Source organism: Trachurus trachurus (assembly GCF_905171665.1).
Source record: "Trachurus trachurus genome assembly, chromosome: 7".
Taxonomy (NCBI): Eukaryota; Metazoa; Chordata; class Actinopteri; order Carangiformes; family Carangidae; genus Trachurus; species Trachurus trachurus.
In genome coordinates this window covers 20,332,514-20,345,537 of record NC_139901.1, presented here as the reverse complement: position 1 = coordinate 20,345,537, position 13,024 = coordinate 20,332,514, and the positions used below count along the sequence as shown (strand labels likewise).

Here is a 13,024-nt window from a genome sequence, read left to right as displayed (position 1 = left end):
TATTTAGTAAAGAAATCACTTTCTCTGCAGGTCTATTCGTTTATTGAATTTTAAGTGGCAGGAGACGTAAGAAAATAAAAGCATAAAGAGCCTTGCACAGTAACACTGGTTTAAACAAGGTTTTTCAGGGTCTCAGGATGGAACTGTAGGTCACTGGAAGGCCAAACAGATTACCATGCAGCCCTGTAGTGAAGCTGTGGAAGTCTGTAGCAAACACAGCTCTTTTTCCACATGGCTGCTCAGCCTGTCAGGGAGGCTAGAGAGGCTTGCTCCACTTTACTCTCTTTTGCAATGGCCCCTCTGAAGACACACAGCTGTCCTGGATAGCATGAAAGCACACTATTTGCTCGACCAGAGGTTTCCAAAGTCAGATGCGGGGGCCTCCAGGGGTGTGCGTCACAGGGGAATTGTTTAATTTCACGCTTTTTTTCACATGCTGGGGGTCAGCACAATGAGAGAATGTATAAGAAGTGGGGCTGGGAATCACAGGGTTACTCATGATCCGATTGTGTCACGATATTTTGCCACTGATAAAGAAAAAGAGCTAGAAAGAGCTCTAGCACATTCATCTGAAATCAGAAGGTGCTGGGAATGCTGCTATAGGAGACGAAAAAAAGTCTGCACACCCAAAAAAAGCTCCCTTTGACAAGGATTTATTAGCACGTGGCGTTTTGAGCAAGATGCTCTTTCTCAAAATGCTGTGTTATAATACAGACAGGAAGCTGCTCTTTAAATACAGGTGACCCCGCCCAGGTGAGCAATCAACCATCGGGAATGCTACTATAAACATGAAAATGAAGATCACAACACTTCATTGTGTGTTTTTTCCCTACAAAACATCAAGAGATGCCCCTTAAAGACTTCAGCACTTTCCACAAATGCGTTCAAGGGACATAAATATCCACTTCAACCGCTGATAAAAGTGGTGGTTGCCACACCAGGTATATGAGCCAAAAGGGTTGCACTTTTTTCTCAATTAATTGAGGGAGTGTTTTGGACGAAAACATGCAATAAACCACTCAGAGGTTCATCCAGCATTCCCTTTAAAAGCCAGGCACGCTTGCACCTTGCTGGATTGCTGTTGTAATGGTGCAGTGTTTCACACAGAATTAGAGTCTATTTGTGGCATGTTGATTACATGCCCCCTCCGCCCCCCACACAAGGCAGCTCTTTGCACCCTGAGGGGCAAGGAAGGGCTGAGCAAATCAATGAGCTGCGCACAGCTCTACAAATCACAATGTTGGACATCTTTTATGTGTATATTAAGAGAAGTGTGACGACCCCTCCACCTGGGCAGTAGGTGTCCCTGTTTCTTTTTATTGTTTTTCATGCACTGAGTAGAGGGTCATCAGCCTCATGAGCTACACCTGGACCTGCTGTGCTGAGCTATAAAAACCTCCCTCACTCTGCACTTCCTTCTCTCTAGCTCAAGGGGAGCTTCCCTCTCCCTGGCACACCAGATGACAGCTGTGGCCTTTTCCTTATTAGTGTGACTGCTGAGCAGTCACACTATTGTTCTTCTGTTCGGCCATTTTCTTCCGCCTTTTTACGGTTTTAAACTAGTCCTTCATACTTTGTGCGATTTCAACAATTCATATATCAAAACGTGCAGCTTTTTTTAAACTTTATTGGCATTACTTTTCTCTTTTTAACTCTTTATACTTTTTAAAATATTTAACTTTTTCTGATTTTTTTCAGCTTTATAATGGGTGTGTATTGCGTCTAACGAGCAGAGCCAGAGTGGTGTCAGAGTGGAGAGAGGCGAAAAAACATTCTAGAGTTTTTCTGGCTAAACTGTCAGCACGGCCACAAATTAAACTCTAGACAAATTATTTTCTCCAGTTTTGTAGCCACACTTGTCTTCTGGCTAAAATTCTGGTCAAAAATGCAAAGAGACTTAGATAATAATTTAAAATATTTTTTAAATGCAGCCAGGGAGCTCTCTGCTCTCATCCAGCTCAATGCATTTTTTTCACATCAGCAGGAGAAGGAGCTCAACTTTGTAACTTGCTGTTAAGTGCTTTTTAATTCATTTTAATTCACCAAAAAATAGTCACAGGTCACAAAAAAGTCCTCTTCTTGCTTGGTGTGGCTAATTTCTGCACTTTCCTTACTTTTTTTTTTAAGCATCATTGAAAAATCTCACATTCATCAAAGTCTCAATCTCTTCCCCACAACTCCACTGTAGTGTAGGGGATAGGGTGGCTGCTTGCCAACCCCAAGGTCACTGGTTCGAATCCAAGGGAAGAACTCTTGTTATGTTATGTTGAATTCTGCTCTCCTCCCCCGCCTTCAATTGGTTACAGGTGTTTGTTATCTCCTTGATTACTCATACCAGTTTGCAGCACATCATCACATAACAATGAATGACAACAGTCTTGAAAGCAGTGTGCTCTCTGTAGCCGAGTGGCAGAGTAAAGGCTTAATGATCATAAGGTCATGGGTTCAATTCCTGCCTCAGTCATTGCAAAAGGTGACACTAATTGCTGGCATCCTCCCCCTATTTATGTGCCCCATCCCCCTACACATCAGATGACCTGATGAAGACCCAAGTGGTCGAAACGTTGTCCTTATAATAAATTCTTGGGAGCTCGATTATAGCAGTTGTGCGGACATCGTTTGTCTTTTCCTCTTGTTAGTTTTTGTCCTGCACCTGCCTGCACTGTCTTGGATGTGCGTGCACTGTCCTTCCTTGTTTCAGTCATTTCACATCATTGCTTGACTTTTGATTCCAATTATTCAGCTGTCATTGGACAGTCTTTGATTCCTCATAGTATAAAGCTCATTGTAACTCAGGTTCTCTGTGGCCATATGGTTAGTGTGTTAGGTTACCTGAAGTTACTGGTTCAAATCTTGCCTCAATAACAATTATAGTGAATTATTTTCCCAGTCGTCCTCTGTTGACTTCTGATAACTTGCTTCATGTTGAAACTGCTGCTCTCAGCCTGAAATTCACAGAAATTTTCATTCTAAGTCATTCAAGCTTGACTCTCAAGCTTTCTTGATGTTGACAGTGTTTCCAACAGGTGCAACTGCGTGTGCACTGTGGCCTAGAGGTAGAGTGGAAGTCTGGTGACCATGAGGTTGTGGGTTCGATTCCAACCTTGGTCAAACATTTGTATGGTGATCACTGCTTGCACCATTTGCTAATTCTGCAACAGCAGTCACACCATTTCCATTCTTGGAAATGCTTTTTCTAGTTTATTGATACTTTTTTGTTGTACTGGTCGCCCTAAATCTTCTTTTTTGTAAGTGAATTACTTATATTTAGCTGCCGACTTGTGTTGACTCCCTTCTTGTCAGTGTCTTTGAGCCAGAAGAGTAAATAAGTCTTTGGTTCATTACAAAACTTGTGACACATTAAGTCTTGGTGATGAATGTAGAACAAGGATAGATTTACCAGACAATATACCACAAAAAGGCTCCAACCTTCTGAGGCTGTATTGTAATGCCCCACCTTCCAAACATCAAAGCCCTATTTTCATAATAACTGCATTGGTCTAATATGCAATGTAGAAGCCGATTGTCAAACAAATAAAAGTATCAAATCAAACTTCAAATTATATTAATCAAAGGGCCACTGTTGCACCATGGGTTGTAGTGTACGCAGATGGGAAAAGCATAATGTCCAAACAGATGTCCAGTTTCAACAAAAAGCGTGGTTTATTTAAACCAACACTAAGGAACTTTTCAACCTTCATAAAATATTTCCATAACTTTTGTGATGATACATCGACTTACAACAAGTTGAATGACACCTCTGTCATGGCCTGAGGGGGTCTGTATCTCTTTCTCTGGCACTAAGCAGCTTTGAGGAGCATGGTAGGAACCCTGCTCTCACTTAAGTTTCACTTTCACTTTTGCGAGTCACAACAAGGAGGGAACAGGCAAAACAGCACTTTAGCAATGGATTATGTTTGTGTTTTCACTTTGAAATTATCCACTGGAAACAGAAACTTAGTTTTGATGTCTTCTGTTAATTTTAATGCAGGATATTTACAGGGCTTCACACTAGTGTTCATGGGAAATGGAGTCTTCCTTCAGGCAAAACACTACCGCTTTGGTCCACAGGCGCCTCCAAACTCAACCAAAACTGAAAGTTCTTTAGTACTGCTTTAACCAAAAAGCGAGCAAACAATGAACAAAGAAAATTCATGTGCCTCTCCCGCTCCGGTAAAAAACCATTTGCCCACCCAGGTGCATGCTGGTCCCCTACCGACAGCCTACCTATATAACTTCAGGTGCCCTCCTACCGTGCCCAAATGAAACAAAACACAAATAATAAACAAGAAACACCTAAAGTAAACAAATAATAAACTAGAATACTAATAGAAATCTAATCATAATGAAATCAAGTAAATTGATTGAGAATAACCAAAACTAAATACTCACTAAACAAAATAATAAACTAAACAGCACTAAATACTACAAATAAATAAATAGCTCCAACACCCAAATTAAACAAAGAGTGACAATGAAGGCTCTCTGCCTTCCATGTCCGCGTCACTTATTGCATCTCTTGGCTAAACACCAACCTTGCAAGATCAGGGCCGCCGACCCAGTGTCCCAGCTCTCGTCTCTGGGCACCGTGACACAAACGCGCCCCGTAATACCTTGTTTATGACAGATTAAACTACACAAATATACACGTCTCGTAACATGTATGGTTGTAACTATGTTGTGTTGTCCTGCATTGTATTCACTGTCTGTCTGTGGTAAAGACCCCCTTGAAAACGAGTTGGTGCAACTCAAGGGGCTTATCCTTCCCTCTAATAATAAAGGTATAATAATAGTCATTTTACCCCAAAAACCCTAAATGAGCAATTTTGGGGCCTAAACTTAACTCTAAGTGTCAGATTTGTAACCACTCCTGGGGGGTAATGGTGCCATATCCTCCACCCTTCACCCAATCACCTTCAGACTTCCAATCTCTAAGTTGTTTATTTGTTCTCTGACTTCATTTGTTTATTTACTGTTAATTTCCGTCTTTGCACCCTCCTGGCTTCCTCCAATATTTTGTGATGAGAACTATTGGGAGCCAGCATTGCTAAGACCTTTTCTTCCCTTTCTAATACTCCCATAACCCTACATAACACCGCAGCTTGACAGAGAGAGAGCAGGAAATCCTTCCTGTGCTTACTCTGAGCCTACAGACTTTCACCCTCCCCTAAACCGGCTCAGACAGAGGTCTTTATTACAGAGGAGGAGTAGGCTAAGATAAGAGGGGTGGTGAATGGAGAGGTGGCGGTGACACTTCCTTGACCCGGGCTGTTTGTACAGGTTTTAAGAACCTTTGCTGTTTCAATTAGCAATATGCTAAGCAAACAGCCGCAAGCAATGAACTAATGAAGCTTACTGAAAAATCAGTCAGGAAGACAATCTCCTTGTACATGCCCTCTAAGCTACAAGCACATTGTCCTGCTATGTATATGCTCCGCCCACTCATTCATGTCTTCATTCAGTCACAAACTTACACAGTGTCTTTCAGCCAATCACCTGTAAGCTGTCAAAGTTTAAAGCTGCCACCTCAAATCGCACCATTAGATTGGAAGTTTTCCTTCATGAGCTCCATTCTTCGTCACCACCACCAGTGAACGCTCCAGGGGAAGATTCCTCTAATTGGGAGGACCTTAAACCGATGGATCGTTTCTGTGGTGATCCACCTCCTGCTGGGGACTAAGTGCCAAAGTCTACTCCTTCTGTTCTCAATAAATTAACTTAAAACTCACATACTCTCTTGTTCCACTTCTTAGTCTCTCCTGATTGAAATACCCAATAAAAGCAAAATGTTCCGTCTCGCTAATGGACAATTTTATGGCACATAAGGCTCAGTTTTCACAAAGGTCCACAATGACATTTTCATCAGTATGGAATTTCTGAAAATCAGTGTCGGCAATGATAAAGCTACATGGTCTTGCAAAGGTTTGAGTCAAATTAAGCTGCAGTCAAACCACAGACTGTTTTCCTTTTAGATGCTCGTAACAGTTCACTATTAGCTTGATGATAGCAAGCTGCACTTGAACAAAACAAATCACGGTGGATGGGAAAAGCTGAAAACATCTCTTCTACCATTTTAAAGCCTGTTGAGCAGGTGGCACGATGAACGGTGCTAATTATTTCTATTCACAAAGGTTGTGATGACGCTCACAGTGCAACTCCAGTAAAGACTTCACTCATCACTGGTCTATCCGCCACTGCCTCTGTGCTGTCTGCTGTGTCTGAGGTTGCGAGAAGAATAGAGAGAGAGTGAGAGGCTGCAGCCTCCTTCATTTGGCTCCAGTGCTGCACCTTGAAAACCCAGGGTGACTGCATGGCATGTGTGAATTCTTTAAAGCCCCAGTATGTAACTTATTTGGGTTTTTATTAGCAAAAATCAAATATTGACACCATGACAACATATTGTCACGCCTGTATTGTTTTGCCTCATGCTGGCGGACCACTTGTTTACATAGACGCTTGTTTATCCTGTTACATGCAGCATTTGTTGTCTGTCTGACGTCTGCACAATTTCACGTGAATGCAACATCAAGAATACGTTCCGATATGCAACCGCACCGCTAGATGGGGGTAATTCCTACATATTATACCTTTATTTTTTATTTTTTTTTTGTAATTCATTATATTTCAGTTAGTCTTTTGATGTGAAATACATAATTGCATTTCAATGATGATGAAAATACAATTTATCAGTCAGCACTAGCTATATATCGCCAACATATACTGTGTGTGTGTGTATGTGTGTGTGTATGTAGCCATTAAGTATTAGATTGTTGCACAGCGAGAAAGTACAGAGCCATTTATTCAATCAACACCAAACATCTGATTCATATAAGCAATTTTCAGCAGCTTCATTTTGTTCTGCACTGCCAATAATCACTGGTGTAATTAGTTAATTTACCTATAGCAATCATATCATCCAACTGGATGTCTTATTGTGTGACAAATCTTCAGGCATCTAAAACATACACCACATACTCATGTCAGCAATCTCGCACAGCACCCTGGTTTGTTTAAGATAACCACACAGCCAAAGTAAAAACGTCAGCAAACCCTCATGACACATCCCCTCATGAGATTCCCCCACAATTGCTCAGAATGAGGGTGGGGGTGGGGGTCTGTGATGGAGAAATAAGTACCAATAAAGTGTGAGTGAGCAAACTCATGTAATCACCGCCGGCATAATTTTCTTTTTTCTTTTTTTGGTCCCACCTCTCTTATGCCTCTGCTGGATTCCTCGGCACGGATGTGATCAGTAGAGAGATAAATGGTAATCTCAGTAGGCATTCCCACACATGCAAGCACATGAATAGATACACATGCGCAATCTCATGCATACACATACACACAAACAGAATCACAGTTTGATGATAATCCTGAATGCATATGAAAGGGCACGCAAGCAGTCGTATGGAGAAAAGGTAGAGAGGAGGTAATGGAAAAAAGAGGAGGAGGGAGGAAAGTAGTGATGGAGTGGAGAGGGAGAGGAAGGAGCTAGGCTTTATTTAATCTCAGTAGAAGTGTCGATAGAGCAGAAAGTTCAGCAAGCTGGATCGGTGGTTAAGCCTTGAGTTTTACTTTAACTGTTCAGCTCTTCTGGCAGTGCAGTGCCGTGCAGTGCGTGTGTGTGTGTGTCTGTGTGAAAGTGTGTTTGAAAGACTGTGTTGAAGACATTAAACATAGCACAAAGAAGCAAGAACAGGGTGCTGCTGGAAGAAATGTATTTAATCAAGTCAGAACAAAGGAGTTGTGTAATTTTCTCCTGAGGGCACAGAGAACACCAGCTCCCTCTGAAAGAGAACAGCCGACTTGTTCAAAGTAACAGTACAGTGCTGCTTTATTGTACAATAGAGACATTTTCCCGATCACTTGACAGTAATTTTTTTTTTCCTTCCTTGTTTTTTTGTTTTTTCCGGTCCATTTTGCAAAATTATCAAAGTCATGCTGATTGTGTTGAACACCCACCAGAGTCCCATTTTAAAAGAGGAATGTTTTGTAGATATTCCAAAAAGAAAATTGGAGCTGTTTTTCATCTATCATTGCAATGGCACAAAATGGTATCACAAATGGGCAGCGCATCTAACACACAACCTACGACACCACACATCAGCAGTGTGAATCTTAAGAAATTAAAAGATTAACCTATATTCCTACCTATACTGTACCTATATACGTATGTTATTGTTAATGCTCATTTACAGCACCATATGTTTATATTTACACTGATAAAGAAACAATGTGAAGCAATAAAAAAAGAGAAAAAGAAACAAAAAATATGTGTGGATCAAACAATTCTTTCAAATAAAATAGAACATTTATCCATGTTTTTGTCCAACTTAGGTTACGGTAGATCATAAAAACTACTTGTTAGTTCTAGGGTGTCAAACGATTGATTAATCACGATTAAAATACTAAATATAATGTATTCTAATATTACTGGTATTTTCCTCTATTATTTCTTTAATAGCATTGAAGGATACAATATATGTTACAGTTAATCCATCAGAATTTAATGATGCAATTTTACAGACTGGTGAAAAATAATAACATAGTTTATTTTTCAGCACAATTTTGATTAGTGTATCAAATAAATGTATGTATTAGTGTATCAAATAAAGGAATCACATCAGAGAATTGAGATTTTTGTCCTCCTGAAGCTGCCGTACATCTGACAGGCCACCGTCCGCTGCAGGAAACACTTTCTGACATTAATGTTGTATCATTTGCAAACGTTTTGTTCAAAAGAACAAATTGTTTGAGTGAACAAATTGAACGGAATCACTTCTTGAACTGATTCGTTCTTTTCTCAGTTCAGTTGAGCTCAGCGAGGTAGGGAATGGTGCATGTTCACTGAACGTACTGTCACTGAGGGCTGAGGGCTCGCGTTCACTTAACGACGTAATACTCAATGTAGTGATGTGTCGTTCGCAAACGTGTCGAAATATGGGACAAACCCTGCCCTGAGTTGATTCAAAGCAGGACACGCTATTTAATCCTCAAACACGGGACGTTGCTGTTCAACGGATGGGTGACAAACCCAGTGGCAGCACAGACACAGTACACCATAGACTGTGTACACAGACAGACTCTACCGACTGCCACTGAAAAATATATAGGTGGATACACTGCATGACATTTTGGGGTAGGCTACTTGCTAGAACAGGGGGGGCAGTCTCTGTGGACCATGCAGTGATTGGGTTCAAATTAGGAGATTGTAAAGTTTCTTTATCTGTAGAAAAGATGTGTATTCGTAAAAAGAAAAAAAATATATATACGTATATATACATATACACCGTATATTAAAAAAAAAAATATATATATATATATATATATATATATATATATCAAGGGGGCAGTTGTCGGTCTGAGAAGTGAAGCTCACTTCCGCATTCAAAAAGCTGCAATCCCCTCGGCTGTCGCTGGGGGCTGGCTCCAGAAGGGAGCAACTCCAATCGAGCCCCATGTTAAAATAGCCGATTTTACAGCTTAAAAAAACATATTTACAGCCTGGTACATTTAATTTTTTTGGTCTCAATCGATAGTTTCTACCCCCGCACACACTCTGAGGGGGGTGAATTTTTTTAAAACTCTACCGTTTTACTATTATTAGGCAGGGACGTGCACATGACTATAGAGGGGCAGGGGCTCAACATCAGAAAAGGGCAGTACCTATGTACAATTTTTTTCAGGCCTTAATATCAAAATAAATAAATAAAATTAAATTACAGTTACTATTTAGTCGGTAGAGAAAGCCTGCACGCCTTCAGACTGCAGTCAACATGCTGGACCAATTTCCCAACTTCCCGAAACAGAGTCATGACTTCTGAACTGGTAGGCTAAGGCTAATATGGTATTGGGGGCACATTAACATGGCTTGCAGAAAAAAATCATGTGAGTGCAAGTGCAAAATAGAAGTAGGCTAAGCCTACAGGCTACACACACAAAACCAAGAAATGATACTGTGACTGCTACTGTGCATATTTCAGAACAGCAGCAATATTTACAACAGCAAAGTCACAATTACCAGTAACTCAATATCTGGAAACAAATTCAAATAGTCAGTGAAATCAAGCTGAGTGAGTGATTCCTCCTGTTGCTGTTGTTGTTCACTACATTCAGGTGATGTTAGACAGAGGACGGGTGGGGCTAAACTCTTAACAAGCCTTTAGCTAAACAAACACAAATGAGGCTTTTCTGAAATATGACTCATATTAAACTCGTTGAATAAGTGGACGGCGACTTGTCAGAACCGACAAGGAAGTGGTGTTGGTGGATTTATAACTCACAAGATTCGACACAAGACGCTCCACTGTCACGTCTCATCTACGTGCAGCACTTCTTTTTACAGTCTATGAGCACACACAGAGTTATCGATGAGGCAGCAGCTTCTACTTCTCTCTCTCTCTCTCTCTGGACGTGCATGTGAGGGAGCGCGCACCGCGGGGCAGCCGCGCCCCTCAGTGAGGGACGGAGCGGAGCAGCAGTGGACAACACACACACCAACGTATACACAATACCGTGTATATTACAAGGAAATGAGTACGGTAGATAACCGTGGCATTTTACAGCGCAGTTGTTTACATCCTCATGCACAACAGGAATGCATTTATTGAAAAAGAAAACATTAAAAAAAGGGCACTTTTTAATACGAGGCAAAAAGGGCAGGGGCTCAAGCACCCTTTGGGCCCTATGTGTGCACGTGCCTGTTATTAGGGTTAAAGTTCTGGCCAATCAGGGCGCAGAACCGTTGAGTGACAGGTCCGGCGACCGCTGCTACGAGGCCAGTGGGCGGGCTCTCGGCCGGCCAACGGCCGCACCGCTCCAAATATGGCAAGTAGAATCCAACATGGCGCGGTTCTAACCCCCGTAGTAGCGGCACAAAACAGACTCCCCAAAACCAATGGGTGACGTCACGGACGCTACGTCCATTCTTTTTACAGTCTATGATATATATATATATATATATATATATATATATATATATATATATATATATATATATATATATATATATATATATATATATATATATATATATATATATATATATGAAGCTTAGCGAAAATTCAGACAGGAAGACTATCTCTCCAAGCACGCTCACTGAGTCATTTCCTCTCTCCCACTTCCTTCTGGAACACACCCCTCTACACTCATCCTCATCCAATCACAATCCGCCACCTTCTCTCCTCCTCCAATCAGCTTTCAGCTGTCATGTTTAAAAGTGCTCTCTCTCTACTCTCATTCAGCTGTCAACCAGCCCGCAGAAATTCTCGACCCACCTCCTCCCCTTCACCTCCTCAATCAGGACCCTGGCATCTCCATCTCAGTCCGGAGGCTTCCATATCAGCAGGCATCATCTCTACCACCACCAGTGTCTGGGCCCGGGGGAAGTCCTCTTCAGATAGAAGCTTCACATTCATCAATCTGTCTTCTAAGCTGATCTACTCCCTGGGGCCTAAGCGCCAAAAAATATTACTTGTCACAATAAATGTCTTTCGTTTCACATCCCGTCTATTCCATTCTTAATAGTCTGTCCTGATTGAAATATATATATACATACATATACACACACACACATCGGTGTTCATTGCACAAAGGCATTGTGAAATAAAAGCGCTATTAGCCGGTGCATATTCTCATTTGCCCAGGTCATAGTATTTCAAAGGAGGTTTAAATCGAAAGCAACTGGACTTAGTTATTTGTCTAGGAAGACGTTTCACCTCTCATCCAAGAGGCTTCATCAGTTCATGTACGCAGCTGACCAGGCTGGGACTGGTCCAACTATCTGGTGTGGAGACTCACTATTTAACTTGTGTGGACGTTCACAAGGGTGATGATGTCACTGGTTCCCTTTTGTGCTCCAAGTGCCAACGACAGTCGTTAAAATGACTGTCTTTGATAGAAAGTTGGTTTCGACTTCGTTAGTGCCCTATGTTGTTATAACGACAGTCGTTGGAGGCACGAACTCAAAATTCCCACATATATGTAACATTGAAATTAGCCATATTGTCTATAAATGCAGTTACAGTTGTTTCAACAATCTTTCTTCGACAATTCGGGGAGCCAGGATCCAGTTTCAAAACAACATAATGAGCCTGTGTCAGTTAAAGGTAAATGCACAAGTAAATCAACCAGTCAGATGCCAAAATATTTATGTTCTGTACGTGCTATACAAGTGGTCGCAGAGGAGATGTGTAAATTACAGTAATCTACACTCACTGGATCTTGGTAACAGCAGGCACTTTCTTTCTTATATGTGCAGTCAGTACCTATTTAAGGTTAATGTTTAGTAATATCTTAATGGCTAAATGACCAGGAGCAGCAACACAGCCTCTGTACAGTCAAGCCTTGCACTGAAGGACAATATAAGATGTACTGTACATGAAATGAGTCACTAAAGATGAAGCAATATTTGAACTCACCTTGCCAACACAGAATGACACAAATAAAACCACTGAAATGTCATAGCTTTCATTTTTCCTTTTTAAAATGCTAAAATCTCATTAATTCTGGTTCAGAGAAGGACAAACGGGTCTCTGTTTTAGACCCTCTGAGAGTGAATATGAGTCCAGTATGTTTGTACTGTAGGAGTTGCACTTAAATTATTCATAGCAAACAACTGTTTTTTCTCCTAAAAACATAGTACTATGACTCTTCAGATATTAAAACTACAATGCGCTGCCACACATCATGAAGGTTAAAAAAACAACAACATTAAAACAAACTATAAACACTAAGTTTTAGTTTATTAATTTGTTCATTCCTAGAGTCCGTCTGTTTAATCGATTTTGTTTTTAGTCTACATTTTGCTGAAAAAAGAAAGAAAAACAGTCAGAAAGAAAACTTTCACACAAATCATGACAGATTGATTGAACTACAGTGCTTACTGTATGTACTGTAAAATGATTCATTATTATGCTCTTCCTCTTCAAACACACTTTCAGACAGAACCTAAACTCAAGTTCCTCTTTGACATTTTTTGTCAATTTGTCTTTTTAATGAAATTGGACATAAACTACAATATGCT

At 40.8% G+C, this 13,024-nt stretch overlaps 1 protein-coding gene across 1 annotated transcript in view; it reads left to right on the top strand.

The window, feature by feature from the left end:
* The window catches only part of LOC310988096 (chemokine-like protein TAFA-2), a gene marked incomplete at both ends in the record, with an annotated part of 121,416 nt that extends 110,014 nt beyond the window's left edge, over window positions 1-11,402 (top strand). Inside the window, one exon of the mRNA XM_083974611.1 lies at window positions 11,244-11,402. Coding sequence (XP_083830737.1) covers window positions 11,244-11,402 — 159 coding nt within the window. The remainder of the gene's footprint in view (window positions 1-11,243) is intronic.
* Window positions 11,403-13,024: the final 1,622 nt, after the last annotated feature.